We start from the raw sequence: 15,697 nt of genomic DNA, 5'->3' as shown, positions 1-15,697 counted from the left end.
TAGGAAACGCTGGTTATAGGCGGTCTACGGAGGAGTCCCAGGCAGGTACGGAGGGAGTACTTATGACCTATCTACATACATACCCTTTCCCCGGAACTTTTCGGTGCCTCCCGCCTCTTCCTCCCCCTAGTCCAGGCCCAAAGAAAAAGAAAGCAAGCATTCAACTAAAATCAAATGGCTGCGCAACATGGAAACAATGACCTTGAAGAATTCAGGGCGGCCCTTGACGTAGTGCTGACGCTTAGGATCGAATGTCCTACGCTGGTGTCCAACGCGGCGCTGGCTATATTGTCCGGGAAGGGACTCGAATGGGCATGCCAGTTGGCTTGTAGGAAGGTGTACACCTTTGGAAGCAACTTTCAGGACCTCCGCCCTCGGTGATCTCAAGAGGAGGGAGGTATCTGGCTGTAACTGAAGTTCCAAGCTCGCAGGTTTTAAGAGTAAGTGTAAGCCTGGGGACTCCTTCTTCCTGGTGGTCTCTTTCCTAGACTCTTTCTTACCCCGACCTTCCGTCCTCTCTGATCGTCTTCTTTCTTGTTTCAGAATCGACGAGGGTAGGCGCTGGTTGATTGGAGGGCTTGTCGGTGTCGTGCTTTGCTTGGGGGGTTTACTGGCCGGGGGCATGGGTACTTTGCCTGTTAACTTATAGACTAGTGACGCTGTAGTTGACTGCCTGCCTGTCAGACCCCCGTCGACGACAGATTCCAAGCCGAGGCAGCTGCTAGAGGTATATGGTTGGCTAGTTGGCTAGTTGACTGGCACTTGGACAGGCAATCAATGGGTGAGAATTCTAGTAGAATACAAATACAAGTGACCTTTCCATTCGATTTGCGGAGTAGTCTCGGTAGACGTGTCATGTGTTTGAAACATGCATCGATATATGCAAAGCATAATACAGTACTAAGCTTGTTGCGGCCAGAGAATGTGTAATGATGTTTTTAGGTTGGTTGCAGTTTAACTACTAACAATACGGAAGTAAAAAGGCTGGTTAATTTACCCACCCGTTGCTTGAACCAGGGCTATTTTTACCACTGGCTCGTAGTGGCAAAATCCCGCCGCTTCTCCAACCAATGTCTTCATGGTGTAGTGGTTATCACGTGGGTCTCATATCAACTCGAATATGACTTGGAAGCCGTCAACTTCCAGGATATCCCAAGGCCGGGAGTTCGATCCTCCCTGAGGACATGTGTTTTTGTTTTTGCGTTTTGTTTTGTCTTGTGATAACAGGCATGGATTCGTGGGGGTTGGATTGACTATGTGCGTCTTACCCACTATATTTAGATACCTCGTGCTTTAGACACTTAGGGCAGCAACTTGAGAAGAGTCTTGTTGTATCCCGGAGTAGATAGTTTAGCACGATTGAAGTCTCATACATGACCCTCAGAGAATCCCAGATCAAATCCCATCATGCAGCATCAAACGCCCAGAGAGATGGAGGAGTGTTAAGCCCCCACCCCGCGTCTCAACCGCTGCGCAGCGCCAGCGCCAGCCCCTTCTATCCCAGCGCCAGCGCCAGCCCCCTCCGACCCCGAAGCAGCAACAACCTCCCCCTCCAACCTCCGCCGCAACTCCTCATACCGCTCCCCGCCGGACCCAGCGCCCTCCTCACCCCCTCCCCCTCCCCCTCTTACCCCCGCACGGTTTCGGTCGGCCTGCCCAACCACCCACCCCGGCATCCGCCACCGATACCCGCCCGGCACAAAGAACAGCGGCAGCGCCTCCGTCCGCCACGCCAGCCCGACCCCCCATCCGACCACGGCCGGCAGGAGCATAGTCGGGAACTGCGAGGCGGCGAGCTGCGCCGCGACGAGGTAGGTGGTCGATTTGTCGGAGAGCGTGAGCGTGACGTTTGATTTGGGGGGGTGTGCGTCCGTCGGCGGGGGTTGCTGTGCTGCTGACGCCGGAGGACTAGGGTTGCTTGACGCCGTGGAAAGACAATACCGCACCGTCGGCGGGATCGCCGCGTGATACTGCGCCAGTACCGCGAAGAGCGTGGCCGTGGGCCCCGACGGAAGCGCATTCAGCTTCGAGAGCGTGAGAGGGCGCAGGAGGAGGAGGAGGAGCGGCGGGAGGAGCGTCGTGTAGGGTAGGGTGGTTAGGAGGAAGGTCTATTCCATTTTGCCATCACTCGTTAGCACATAGCACATGTCACATTCCATTATAGCTCAAGCTATGAGAAAAACCGTAATCCAAAGTGCTAGGGGGGAGTTGAAGGTCGCGTACACCCATCTTCCGCGTCCCCCACGCCCGCTCCACCACCCGCAGATGGTAGGCCAGCATCGCCGCGAACAGCGCCTCCGTCGAGTTGCCGAACCCCGCCACCTGCCACGCCGCCAGGCGCCAGTACTGGCCGTACGGCCACAGGTGCGGCGTGATTTGAAACAAAGCGAGGTGCTTGATGTCGAAGATCGCGAGCGCGACGGAGGCGCCGATCGTGTAGATGAGGAGCGCCTTGGAGATGGGCGCGTTGGTTAGGCCGGAGGTTAGCATTTTGGGTCTCCGTGCGGTCTGGCTCTGTGGGTGTGGGTGACGGTCTGGATATGTTGGCGATTTCCCAGTTCGCTGTTATCTAAGGATGTAAGGACGATGGTTTAGAGCATGAGGGGTGGTGTGGGTGTTGTTGCGAGTTGATGTCGCGTGGTTGCGGAGCGGATTGCGGATCGCGGATGGCGGAAGTGAGGTTGGCCACTGCACCTGCCACGTCGCGCCAATGAAGGAGTGCGGGCCGAGGCTTATGTCTCTCGGCATGCCGATAAGCTACTAGTACCTAGTAATCTTTGCTTCATACTCATTCAGACAGAAGGGCAATTGAGGAGCTATATTTCACATCATTTTTATGTCTAGTTCTATCATACATGGTTCCCTCCAATTCCAAGCTCACGCGGGAGGCATCTCCTTCATTTCCTCGGCTAACGCGTCCTTATACTTCGTCAGCGCCGTTTCCAATGCGCGGATCGTCGGCCCCAATAATCGGGTCACGGCCTGCTCCCCGCCAGCGACATTCGTCAAGTTGATCCGCAATTTCTTGCCCGTCGCCTCCAGCACCTCTCGGGCGTGTCGCCGCAGTCGGTTCATTTCCACCTGTCGCTCCGCCTCTGCGTCTTGCTGCACGGCCTTGATGCGGTCCATGGCCCGGTTGAGCGATTCGACCAACGAGGCCACTTCCCCCGCACGGTCGGGGTTCCCCGAGAGGAATGCTTGCCAGAACTGGTGCAAGAATTCGGTCGAGGTCGCATGCGTCAGCGTGAGTCGATCGTACAGCGCACTCGACAGGCCGAATGTGCCGGAGATCGCTGACACCTCGGTCTGCGTGCGGCGGTCCCGGATGGCCTCGAGGATCTGACTTGATGCACGTTTTAAGTTGGCTCGGGAGCCCACCTGGCTGGCCTGCTTGGTTTCATCGCCGTCATCGTCCTCCTCGGGTTCCACTAGGCGCCCCAGAGGCACGATTCCACCCTCTGGCAGGTTTTGGTCAACCTCACCACGCAAGTTGTCCAGGATCTGCTTTGGATCCTGCTGCGCGAATAGCCGACTCTCCTCATCCTCATCCGTCTTGGATTGCGACGAGAAAAAGCGGCTCTGGTCCTTCACATTCAGCAGGATGCGCCGTTGCTCCTCGTCGCCCCGCAGATCCCGCAGCTGCAGCTCGTTGTACGTATCATCCTCCGCGTCGCCATTCGCTTGCGGGATCGCATCGGCCGGCGCGACGTTCGCCATAATCTTCTCACTCAGGTTGTTCAGCGTCCGGATGATCGGGACCTTGTCCACGGAGGACGGTCGCATGTCGAGATCGGGGCGATTGCCGCGCCGCTGGCTGTGATTGACCTCGTTGCCTGCCAAATCCAAAAAGTGCGGGACCTGCGCATCCCGCAGATTCCCATGCTCGTCGGCCTTGAGATACTTATCCAAAATTGCATCCGTCGCATCCGTCTCGGAGATCCGCTCGCCGCGCAGCTTCTTGAACAGCCGGCTCTGGAAGAAGCGCGACCAGAACTGCGTCTCGCTCAGCTTGGGCACATTCTCGTCGTACACCTGCTTCACGAGCGGGTGCTGGTTGAAGATCAGCTGGATCTGCTCCTTGCTAATGTTGAGCTTCGTCACACTGTCCTCCACCCGCGGCTTGAGCGTCGACAGCACGTTGTAGGAGCCGCGCGTCTGCGATCGCTCGATCGCGTGGGCGCGCAGCAGGTGCAGCCGTGTCGACCAGAACTGCTTCATGAACTGGCCCGCGGAGAGCGTCTCGGGCTTGGTGCCCATCGACTCCATGAACATGCGCTGCAGCTGCGGGTTCGACTTGAGCAGCGACTGCTGCAGCTCCATGTCGCCCTGGAGTCGCTTGTCATCGTCCCACGGCTTCTCGTAGCTCCCTCCGGCCGTGATCGCATTCGCCATCGCCATCGCCGCGGAGACGCCTTCGTTGGAGCCTCCGCCGGCGCTGCCAGCAGCAGCAGCAGCAGCTACAGAAGGGGTGGGCGCGGCCTGAGCGGCCTTCGCAGCCTGAATGGCCGCACTGAGCGCATCTTTGATGGCGTCCGCCTCGGCTCGCGCATTCGCTCCGGCTGTGAAGTTGAAAACGTACTGTTCGGGGGTGTTGTCCGGTGCGTTCGGAGGGAGGACGTGAATCTTCAGCATTACTTTGGGGCTAGTCGCGGGGGTCTGTTGTAAATCTATTTCCATTTTTTTTTCGTCATGTCATTAGTCTGTCTGAGCGAAGAAGAATAGCTGGAGAAGAGCAAAATTGGGCGGTCGCGTTCTAAACAAAGCTGCGAAAATACAAAAAGAAAACCCACGCACTCGTTATCTGAGCCACCGAGATCGTGATCGTCCCCGTCGCACCTCCAGCCGCCGGGATCCAGGAGACCGACTGCTGGTCCGGCGACATGGTCAGGGTGCCATCTTTCTTCTTGTACACTGCCGACCCGCTCGGAGGGGCCATCGTCATCGAGCTCGACAGCGTCCACTGTCCTGGGCGGCGTCGAGGGATTCGCCCATCGGGAGGAGACAGTCCCACGGGAGAATCAGAAGGACCGGTGCCTTCAAGACCAAGACAAGATTGTCTTTTCGCGGGGAAAGGTCAAGAGACAAACAGAGGTGGAAATTGTGGGAAAAGGTGTGAATCGACCTACGACGGGTTGCCGCAATGGATTGATTGCTGCCGATGCACGTGATGATGGATGTGAGAGGCAGGTGACTTGGCTTAGTCATGGGCTGCACCAGCCCTAGATATCTAGATCTCAAGGGTTATGGAGCATCAGGGGTTTCACGCGCGAATTCTCTGTTTTTGGGCAATTGATTTCAGTTATGTCTTCATCTCTGGTGAGATGGATCTTGCTGTGGCGTCATGATGTGGCACCAACTCTGTCACGATCGAAGCTACTGATCTTGGTCTATCCGTTTGAGCTCTAGATAAATATACAACCTGTCGGAATTGAAGTAACTTACACATTTCTGAACCTGCTCCTGCTACTCGTCACCAGTCACGAACTCGGAGGCACCATACCAACTGTATCTCACTACAAGAGAGATAGATGCAAAGTATGCATTGCAGCAGCGACAATCTTCATATGGGCATTCGTGAGATAACCCTCCCAGAAGCGTCGCTCCGTCAGAGAAAACGGAGACTCCAAAAAGCCTTTAGATAAGATGTCTTAGCAATTGCAACAGACCGTCACTGTTCATAGCGCTTCAGAGCGTTAGTTCTGGCAAAGCATAGTTTGCGGCTCACAGATCGGAGCGATAACGTTATTAGACCTGTAGTATTGCAGGCCTGCATGTGTAGAAACCGTCGAATAATCTCCTACTCATGCTAGATGGTCCGTTGAGAGAATTATACGCGTATGGGCTATCCATAGTTCTGGATCGTAAGAAGTCAACTCAAAAGTGGTCAGAGATTGATCGCCTAGATGCGCGGTCGCATCCACCGCAGTTTCTTGAAAGAATGATGCACTTGAGATGCCCCGAAAATTGTATACTAGCTCGCTTATATGGCAGCCCTCTCATTGGTCCACCTTCCGGATAAGGTGTAAAGTCATGTGACCTCGCGGTTTGCGGGGACGCGTCGCAGTCTCGCTTGTCCACTGCCAAACCCTCCGCGTGAGCAGCCTATTCTTGAGTGCAGAAGATACCTGAAGATCGAAAATCCACGTCAAAATGTCCTACTATGATATCGATGCTATCCTAACAGATGCACAGGTAGGTTGGCGGAGAAGCCTGGTGTGTCCCTTCTAACCAACTGACGAGGGCAAATCTGATGTAGAAACTGCCCTGCACATTTGAGCTCGACGTGCCGGGTCTTGGCATTCTAGAAGGTAATCCGGGAGAGAATGTATGGAAACTTTCTTGACTTGAGTTCTGCATACTGGCTTGACTGACCATGCTACCCAGATCAAAGCCGGGACTCGCATTGACCTACCACTTTGGTTGGGGGAGATGCTGTCCATCGGGTAAGCGAATTTTGATGTCTACTTGTTGCCATTGATTGTGGCTGTTATCTGATGGGACCGCTCTCAGTGCACGGCTGGGTACCTCGCGACTGGTGACGCTGGATCTCCCATATGCATTATCGGATCGTGTCCTGAACGCATTGAAGGCCGATCCCCGGACGGTGGACTTGCGCTCGCTGGCGCCCCATTTCTACAGTCTGAGCGAACGGGTGCTGGAGCTGTTTGAGGAAGAGGAGATGGTGGATGTTCTGAGTAATGTATGACCATGCCCCCTCCGGGAGTGATGATGTTCAAGAGGGAGGAGGTTAACAGGATCGCTCATCGTCCGACAGACATTCAAAAAGCGTGCAGCGCAGATCGCCGACCATGCGCACAATCCGCAGGGCGCGTTGGGCCAAGGGGCGGATTTCCTGCGTGGTCTGGACGAGACGGAACGACAATGTACGTTAGGTCGACGGTGCCGTTGATTTACTGCGTAGCCTTCGGCTTTCCCTTCTTACTGACTTCGATTCCACCCAGTGTTCCGAGCTACGCATGACAGTGCCAAGGAGACCCGGGTCTGGGCCGGGGAGTCGAAGAAGAAATGAGTGAGCGGGTGGGTGAGGGTACACTAAAGAAGGCTGAGCTGTGCTCGCCGCCATATTAGAAGCGAATGCTTTTCTGTTTGTTGTTGTTTTCGAGCAATGTGATACGTTTTTTTAAGGGAGGGTTTGAAATCGGTAGATGGAAGATTTAGATCCGATCGCCACTTGTCATCAACTCAAGACTGTATGATCCATGTATAGATTCGACGATATGATATTCTGAAGGCAGCCAAGTGACGATAAGGGGGAGAGCTCACTCATAATGGTGGTGCTCAAACCTCGTTCGGGTGGGGAGCCCAACAGTTTTCTGGTGCTCACCCTTGAAGACCGAAATGATCGGGTCCCCAAGATCTATAAAAATAAGTAAGCGAGGCCGTGGAAGCACAATAGTCTGCCATGCAGATCTTCGCGACAATCCCAACGCTCCGGAGGCAATTCGCCCAGATGATCTGCTGCGGCTTTGGATCAGTCAGCTGGACAGGTAGTCAACTGTAAACTGCTAGTAGGAATGAGCGCGAAAAAGGAGCCCCGTTGGAGCCATCGGGATTTTGCGAACTTTGCGTAATGTGTTTGGAGTTGACCTTGGAACCGGATTCTCGATTTAGCGAGGTATAGACCACGTTCAGGCTAACCGTGGCATGAACGATGGGACCAAGCCAGTCTACAGCAGTGATTGCTGGAATCGCACCGTCGACCACGGCACCAAGGATGGGGCATTGCTGAAGCGTGGGGCAAACCGAGGATGATACATCAGATTTCGCGAGACAACCCGGGATGAGACGGGGGATATTGTAGTGGATGAAAGCAGTCTAGGCAGATCAATAGGAGATCGGAGAATTGAAGGGAGAGGGGGTGAGATTTAAGTGGTAGAAAGAAAGAGAGCTGATTAGAACTGTTGAAGATTCCGAGGTTCAATCGATCGATCTCGAACTGTAAGTGTAAGTAAGTTAAGTGTAAGACCGAAAGGGATTCTGCTGGGCTGGTCCGCCCAGCCCTTGTAGTTAGAAGACTAACTGGCCAACCTCCCCAAAGTCGAGACTCAAAAAGAGGGGAACACACCGAGAAGACTGGAAAACACTGGGAAGGAACCGCGGGTCTAAATTAGTTTCCTCCACTTGCTGATCCACTCGAGGTCATTATCTCATTATCTACTACTCTAACTGGTCTATTGCTCACTTCTGGATCCCATTCTCCTCTTTTTCAATGAGAATCGATTACACTCCTTTAGAAACACATCAATTATCATTGATATCTCAGCTTAAGACATCCAAATTCCCTTGTCGTGGCTCGATCTTACTCAGTAACGCGATTTACTACGGAGTACATCCAACCTCGTCTGTCGCATGGCAACCGCAATCCATTCCATTCCCTATCGGAGCATACCACCAAACTACATATCTAGAACTGTAACAAATAAAAACTAGAGTGCAGTACTACCTTTTTAGCGCTCACACCCCGACCATCGTGCAGTGTGGGGATCACTTCCTGTCACTCTTTTCTCTCCTGTCTTGGCTGTGTGTGATCTGAAGATCCACGCTCGACTCGTCACAATCCTTCCTGGCGCCTTTTCTCCTCTCTCCCCTCACTTCCAGTTCGCAGCCCAGCTGCCTCTAACCTTCCCCCCCCCTTAGACGGTCGCGAGAGCGATTCTTCCATCTATCTTTGGCTGCGTCAATTGCCTTGTCCTCGCTTCCCCCCGCCAGCTTGTCTGAGGCGGTGGGCCTGTCCTGTCGTCACCCAACGCCTCGCCAGCCCGGTTCCTTATCCTCAGGACGAGACATTGCTTTTTCTCCTTACGCTATCGGTCGAATTACAGCCCCTCTTTCAATCTGACCTGCATCTTTGGTGGATACAATCCTGCGTTTTACTGCAGTGAGACTGGTGTCCTGCGTCTTGTCAGTGATGCGCATCGAATAGTGGGATCGCTCTCTCTTTTTTTTTTTCTGTTACGGTTCCCGCAATTGTACGAAAATGGACACGAAACTCCAGAGACGGAGCACCATCTCGGTGCAATCAGTGACTCCGTCTTCTTTGCGCCACTGCTCCTATCCATCTCCAGCTACTTCTCCTTCGAAGGATCCCCTCTCCTTGTCGCGGAGTCACAGTGCGCGACGCAAGAGTGAGTTCTCACCACTGGGACTATCCCTTGATCCGCCGAAGGGATAGGAGACACATCAAGGAATTGTGAAAGCTGACGTTTCGGTTTCCTGTGCAGTTACATCTATCCCTCCGAAGCCTCCTGCCCTAGCCCGAGTCAAGGGGTCTGTCAACATGGATTCCTCCTCGCAGATGAGTTCAGGTACGATCTTATATACCCCAGCCCGTCTCCACACCGACCCCAAACAATTGACCACTCTGTAGAGATGTCATGGTTGAATGACGCATCGCCCATATCAATGACACCCCGAACTGCAACACCTCGCACGCCTCAGCTATCGAGAGCCGGTAGGATACCTACACTACAAACTCACGGTACTTTGGAAAGGCAATGGCTGATGGCTTGCGGATTCTTTAGGAACACCTGAACCGGAAACCACTGCGACATTGGTTAATCCTTCTTCGGCTCTGTTACAAGATTTGTTGAAAGAGCAGCGCGCAACGCGAAGTACCAAAGGAGGATCAGACGAATTGAAACCATGCAATCCTCAAACGCCGGAACGGTCTCATTCCAAAAACAAGTCTCCATCCCAGTCGCCGGCGCAATCACAGACGCAGTCTCGAACTCAATCATGGGAAGAAGCTGGCTCCGAAAAACAGCGTAGAGTCCACAGTGTGGCCTCGTCAGGCACTAGACAGCCGAATGATATGGGCGTTAGAGAAATGGGTGAGGTAGGTTGCATCCCGCCGCTGCGTTTGTGGCTTGTCGTTGCTGATTCTCTACACAGTATGTGTCAAAACTCAACAAGCAGAACTTCGACTTGAAGCTGGAAATCTTCCATCGTGTACAGCAGGTGACGGCATTGGAGAAGAAGCTACTGAAAATGGAGGAGATGGAGGAAGAGCTCCAGCGCCTGCGCTCCTTGGAAGAGGAAGTGCAGGAGCTTCGAGAGGCGGAAGCTGATAACCAGCGGCTGCGGGAATCAAACGAGGAATTGAGGCAGGAAATCGACAGGCGCGACCAGGCAATAACAGAAGCAGTCAGCATGATATGCGTTCTCGAAAACAAGGTCACGGAATTGCGAGGTGGTGAAAATTCATCCAGACCGTCGACGGCTCGGCCAGATGATGAAGATATTGCAACCCCAAAGCCGAAACCCATTGTTCAAATTCCGGAGAGAATCTCATCGAAGCGCGGTACCATTTTCTCGGATTCTCGCCGAGGCTCCTCCGCATCCCATCATCTTGAACGTGCCCCGTCATTCTTACGTGACGATAAGAAAGGCGCAGCGGCGCTTCGGAGCTTATACGACGCGCCTGAAGATCAATCCCATACGGCCATGAGCGAAATCACCAAGTCGGAAAGCTTGCAGTCGATGACTGACACACTTGACCTAGGTTCACCGAGACTCAGTGCTCTCAGTGAATGCAGTGAACTGTTCCCCCTTGGTCCAGATGGTGACGACGGATTCGACCAGCTGGAGATACCTGTCATCCGAAAGGAACCGGCAGCACATGGCTCACAGACCTCTGACGTTGCGAGCTCCCAAAGCAGAGACCTCATTGAATCCTGGGTCCGACCACCACACGATGTTTTTGTGGATGATGTTTCTCGCCGTAACATGCAGTCTTCCATTCCGAAGGGACCCAAGAAGACGAGTTCCGACAGCGACTCTTACGGCTCCAGTCTAAAGACACGCACCGACAGCGTGTTCGGAACGGCAAGACTGCCGCCCACACCTGACACCATGAGCACAGCATATGCTGCGTGTCCGAGCCGCTCCAATGGGAGCATTATTGCAGAAAAGAGCCAATATGATCAGGGTGTCGCCATGGGATTCCGGCTCCGGCGCCCGCGTTCCGTTGATGAATTAACAACCAAGAGAAGCTCGTGTCATAGTGTCGGTAGTGACAATCTTACAGCGAATGTCAGTGATGTTCCGGCGCCATCCCAGAGCACGGCCGGAGGGGACCTGACTCCGACTTTGCTTCCGTTGAATTGCATCACTTCTAGGGATGACCGGCTGTTTGACCGGGAATCCCTTGAAAAGGCCAACTTTGGCTACTACAGTGGCAATGCGCTGTACAACGAAGATAGCTTGGAAAGGGTCCTCTCCAAGATAGATAACAAACACTATCAAAGAAAGCCATCTAGGTCGATTGAGGAGCTTTCAGCCACACTAGCGTCTTCGCCGCCATTGACCCCTCAAGATTGGGTTGAAGCAGCCAAGCCTGCTCCTCAGGCAGAGAAAGAGCAGCCTGAGTTGACACATCTGGAGCCTGTTGCGTTGAATCCTCGTCTGTTCGTTGCACGCGCACCCAGCCAGGCTTCTTTTCTCGGCCGCAGACATAGTATCGACTCGGGCTTCAGAGAACCTGATATCCCCAACATTCCCACGCTTGACTTGCAGTCTCTAGAGCCCGGACCACCGCCGGAGCAAGACACGGAGCGTCGTAAGCGCATCAGTCTACGGCCCCTGTTTGGTCGCTCAGGAACCACTCGTCGCTTTCAGACGTCACCATTTGACGACCAAACGGATAGTGATGAGGGAGCCCCTGCGCCAGTCATACACAAAACGCGCAACAATGCCCCACCCAGGCCGTCTCGAGTCAATATACACTCAGAGGGCCCTCGTGACCTTTCCGCTTCCATGCCCACCTACGCCGACGGGATGGCGGACCAGGCTCGCCGGACTCTTCCTCATTCTTTCACTGACTCGTCCTTTACAACAAACCCCGCGCTCAAACCGTTGACCGCTAGCATCAAAGACCACAAGCGACGGAGTTCTCTTGGACTCTTCGGCTGGATGAAAGGCTCCGGCAAGAAGCCCGAGCCCCATTCACCCGCCAAGCATGCCATGCCCCCCAGTGGGATCTTGAAAGACAGACCCACGCGCATGGCCCAGGAATTTGGGGAGCGCAAGCCTCAAGAGTCTGCCGGGAATGCCAACGTGCCCACGGTGAGCTTTGCGCTGGAGACTAAATCCAGAGGTTCCGTTCGTTCCGACGAGGACGACCCAACACGACGGCCGCGATATATGGACCGAAAGTCTCGTCGAGGCTGAGGGCTTTTGCAAATCATGTCGAATCCGGCCTTAGTTTTCTTCTTTTTCTTCTTCATGTTTTGGATCCGTCGTTTCTTCTATCTGCTTCGACCTGATGATTTGAATGTCATGATACCCCCTTGAGTTACCTATGATGTTAGGGTTTTTACTGGTGTTGCGGACGATCCAAGGGCTTCTTACTCAATTCTTTATCACTTTCAAGACACTTCCCCTGACGCTGCCCTGTTCAATTCGCGATAAAAGGTATCTGGCTGGCACATGATATCCATTCACACATACAATTTATGCTCAGGCTTAACTCTGGTTTTACGTGACGAGACGCTCTTTTGTTTCCTCCCCAAACAGAAAAGACGATGATTATGTTTTTCCTTTTCTCTGTTTGATCCCACTCTGAATTGTCACTCTCTATTCGTCCTATTCCTAGTCACTCTTTCTTACTATGTTCATTCCTTTTTCTCTTCCATTGCTGGATTTACATTCGTTATCTTAGTTAGATCCCGTGCGATAATGATAATGATGAAAGCAAATGCATGATTTGATGGCTTCGGCTTGGTAGACGATTATATGATCGAGTGAGGATGTTAGTGCCTAGGGCTTAACATCATACTCCACGATCACCTAATTTAGATTCATACTCAGATGGAGTAGAAGATTTTACCTCTTCCTACTGCAGTATACCCATCACTCTCGGGACACATAATGTTAATGACGAATTAGTATTACGGAAAATGAAGCAAGAGGGAGGCTAGTCTCAAAACATGGTATCATAACTCGAATAATTACAAGCCCTGGGAACTATATGCTCGCTATTCTTGTCTTTCCTGACCATGGATGGCTATACAGCCAGTTCCAGGAGCTGAGTTCGCTATCTATAGAAACCAACCAAAGATGCTGAAGAATGTTACTGTGGGACGAAAGGCAGAGGGAGATCGAGAGAGAGAGAGAGAGAGACAAATCACTTCCCCTCGGCCCGCTCCACCAACCGATCCTCCAACCCAATGGGCTCCCACACCTCCTTGGCCTTCTTGTTCTGCACCCAGACGACATCGCCCTGCACGAAGGCGACCACGCCGCCTTTGCCCGTGGCGCTGGCCGTGATCCGGAACAGCGGCTGGCCGTTCTGCGGGTGCGCCTCGCGGAGCGGCAGCATGATGAGCCCCTGTTCCATGCACCATCCTTCCAGGATATCCTTGAAGGCGACCTCTTCGATGATCTTGGGTTTAGGTCGGGGTGCTGGGATGGTGGTGGTGGGTGTGGGTGTGGGTTTTGTGGTTGTCGCGGCCGGGGGTTGGCCGTGGGTTGTTGTCTTCTTTGGTTCGGCAGTGGCTGGAGGTGGGAGTTCGGCGGCGGCTCGGTCGCCCAGCTGGGAGGCGAGGTCCATGGTCTGGAGGGCCTTGTTCCACTCGTCGTCGACGATGGTCAGTTCGTTCAGGGAGGCGGGGATCTGCGTGCGCCACCAGGTGAACCACTCGGCGACTTCCTCGTAGTTGGGGTCGTTGGTGAGCCAGATGTAGAGGATCTGGTGGAATTTCGGGAAGAACTCGGCCGTCAAAAGCAAAGCCATGACGTTGGCCGGGAAGAAGGGCTGCCACAGGAGAACATGCTCCAACGCTGTGAGGTCCTGGTCCTGCGGATTGACCTGGAAGTCTTCGCGGAGGTGGCGCCCCAGGCGCGGGAGGAGGTGGTTGCGCAGGCACGAGTCGAATTCGGAGCCCAGGGCGTCCCGCCAGAGCTCGATCCCGCTGATCAACCCCTTGCCCAGGTCCCATGTGTCGAGTACGACTCGGAATTTGCGCTTCGCGTCGGAGAGCAGGCCCGTCGCATGGCGGGGGTTGGTGTGGCGGTCGTCGAGGTATTGGAGCCACGTGAAGAGCCACCAGGGGAATCGGGAGGATGAGGATGCGTGGTGGTGGTGTCGCCGGCTGCTGCTGCTGCTTCGAGGTTTCCATTCCTTGAGTCCGCTGGTGAGTTTGGGAACGATGAGTTGGTCGAGGACGTTGGAGTAGATGAAGGGTGGGAGGAGTTCTTTCCAGGCCACAATGAGGGATGTGGCGGGTGCGGGTTCGAAGACGTCCCAGTCGTTGAGGAGGGCGGAGCGCACGCGCGGCAGCCAGAGTGTGTAGATCATGGTTTCGTAGGGGGAGGTCGATGAGCGCTGGGTGTGTTCGCCCCGGATGTCGCGAAGGAGTAAGGGCTGGAGACGGCGGAAGTTGGCTACCAGGAACGTGGGCTCCTTGAGGGGTTCCCATTCCTCCATGGCTTGCCGGAAGAGAGGGTGAATCGCGGCCACTGCAGTCTCCGGTAATCGGTACTCGTTGATCTCGTTGCGGAATTTCATCTCTATCGACTCGAGCTTGTCGGTCAATTCATCGAACTTGGCCCGGGTTTCCTCCTTCTCGGAGACCTCCAGTGCTCCGATGGCCGCAACCAACTCGGTGAGCTGATCTGCCTTGAGCTGGTTTGTGTCCAACTGCTCCACGATCTGGGCTTCCTCCATTTCGATGTACTTCTTCCTCTCCGTCAGTCCTTTCCACTCGTCTGCGAAGGCCTCGAGGTCGTTGCGTGCCCGTTGTGCAATCTTCCAGGCCTCTCCCTCGCCTTGGTTGACGAACGCCTGCGGAGTCATCAGACCGGCGGTCGAGGTGATCACTCGCTGCTCCTTCCCAGTCGCATCGATCAATGACTTTAGCACATTAGGAACCTCCAGTCCCTCCATATCCTGCTCAATTTCGCGTGCGGTTCGGAATTTGGGCTTCGCTCGAGCAACGGGTGTACTCGTTCCGCTGCGGCCATCGCGTTTGCGCTCCTCTTTCTTCTTCCTTTGTCGCCTCTTGCGTTCTTCATCTGAGCTCTCCTCGACGGTTTCGCCGCGCAGTGTCGCCGCCCGTTTTTCCTCCTCTCGAGCTTGTTTAGTCTTCTCGCGGACAGCACCCAGACCCGCGCCCATGGGGCGAGCCTGCGCCTCGATCGGATTGATGATACCCTGTCCAGAAGAACCCAGACCTTGCCCCTCCTTGTAACCCATCTTGGCCATCATGCGCGCCGCGAAGGAGTTACCCCCCGCCATGCCTTTGTCTCCATTATTGCTCCCACCTTTCGCCGTAGCCTGCGCCGTGTTGTTCCAGGGGTTGCGCCGCCCGCTACCTAGCCCGCCGTGCGCGGGTGGTGATTCAGAGCGAGACGCTGCTCGGTTGAAACCGCGAAAGCCCATGGTAGGGCGGTAGTTCTCTTCTTCGTCGGAGCTCATGTCGGCAACTTTGCGTTTTTGGCCGGCAACGGGCGAAGATTCGGAGGAAGACATGACCGGGACCTGGAGGGAGTCGGTCGCAGTATGTAGACTAAATCTACTCTGAACTTGCGACCTAACCGATAAGGGTCGAAGTCATCACCGATGGAGACTATAAAGGAAGAGGCGATGAATGGCGACCTCTCGGCCAAGGTACAAGGTATGGGAGTGGCAGCAAGTGCCGGACCACTCCAGAATTGGTGGATCCCAAATCGGGCCAGG

General features: G+C 54.4%; 5 protein-coding genes and 1 non-coding gene across 6 annotated transcripts; 3 read left to right on the top strand and 3 right to left on the bottom strand.

Moving 5' to 3' along the window:
* The first annotated feature begins 1,072 nt into the window (after positions 1-1,072).
* BO95DRAFT_t300 lies at positions 1,073-1,185 on the top strand. Its single transcript has one exon. It is a non-coding gene; the product is annotated as a tRNA-Met (tRNA).
* A 29-nt stretch (positions 1,186-1,214) lies between these two features.
* dscB lies at positions 1,215-2,659 on the bottom strand. Its single transcript, XM_025583847.1, has 2 exons — positions 2,224-2,659; positions 1,215-2,108 (listed from the first exon to the last, which is right to left on the bottom strand). Exons 1-2 carry the CDS (start codon positions 2,488-2,490, stop codon positions 1,443-1,445), a joined length of 933 nt encoding a protein of 310 aa, XP_025436807.1. The 5' UTR covers positions 2,491-2,659; the 3' UTR covers positions 1,215-1,442.
* Positions 2,660-2,826: 167 nt separating this feature from the next.
* On the bottom strand, positions 2,827-5,103 carry BO95DRAFT_518840 (TFIIH subunit TFB1 family protein). Its single transcript, XM_025591989.1, has 2 exons — positions 4,795-5,103; positions 2,827-4,667 (listed from the first exon to the last, which is right to left on the bottom strand). Exons 1-2 carry the CDS (start codon positions 4,940-4,942, stop codon positions 2,878-2,880), a joined length of 1,938 nt encoding a protein of 645 aa, XP_025436806.1. The 5' UTR covers positions 4,943-5,103; the 3' UTR covers positions 2,827-2,877.
* A 997-nt stretch (positions 5,104-6,100) lies between these two features.
* On the top strand, positions 6,101-7,265 carry psf3 (DNA replication protein PSF3). Its single transcript, XM_025584700.1, has 6 exons — positions 6,101-6,192; positions 6,257-6,325; positions 6,385-6,443; positions 6,511-6,700; positions 6,776-6,884; positions 6,963-7,265. The coding sequence occupies exons 1-6, from the start codon at positions 6,151-6,153 to the stop codon at positions 7,028-7,030; spliced, it is 537 nt and encodes a 178-aa protein (XP_025436805.1). The 5' UTR covers positions 6,101-6,150; the 3' UTR covers positions 7,031-7,265.
* A 1,733-nt stretch (positions 7,266-8,998) lies between these two features.
* Positions 8,999-12,189, top strand: BO95DRAFT_457519 (uncharacterized protein; the record flags this gene model as incomplete). Its single annotated transcript, XM_025588486.1, has 5 exons — positions 8,999-9,146; positions 9,243-9,326; positions 9,389-9,499; positions 9,543-9,856; positions 9,913-12,189. 5 exons carry the CDS (start codon positions 8,999-9,001, stop codon positions 12,187-12,189), a joined length of 2,934 nt encoding a protein of 977 aa, XP_025436804.1.
* A 750-nt stretch (positions 12,190-12,939) lies between these two features.
* On the bottom strand, positions 12,940-15,640 carry BO95DRAFT_448053 (putative G-patch domain protein (TFIP11)). Its single transcript, XM_025587761.1, has one exon. It carries the CDS (start codon positions 15,488-15,490, stop codon positions 13,145-13,147), a length of 2,346 nt encoding a protein of 781 aa, XP_025436803.1. The 5' UTR covers positions 15,491-15,640; the 3' UTR covers positions 12,940-13,144.
* Positions 15,641-15,697: the final 57 nt, after the last annotated feature.

The sequence above is a fragment of the Aspergillus brunneoviolaceus genome (genome assembly GCF_003184695.1).
Source record: "Aspergillus brunneoviolaceus CBS 621.78 unplaced genomic scaffold BO95scaffold_105, whole genome shotgun sequence".
Lineage (NCBI taxonomy): Eukaryota > Fungi > Ascomycota > Eurotiomycetes > Eurotiales > Aspergillaceae > Aspergillus > Aspergillus brunneoviolaceus.
This window is presented reverse-complemented; position numbering and strand designations above follow the sequence as displayed.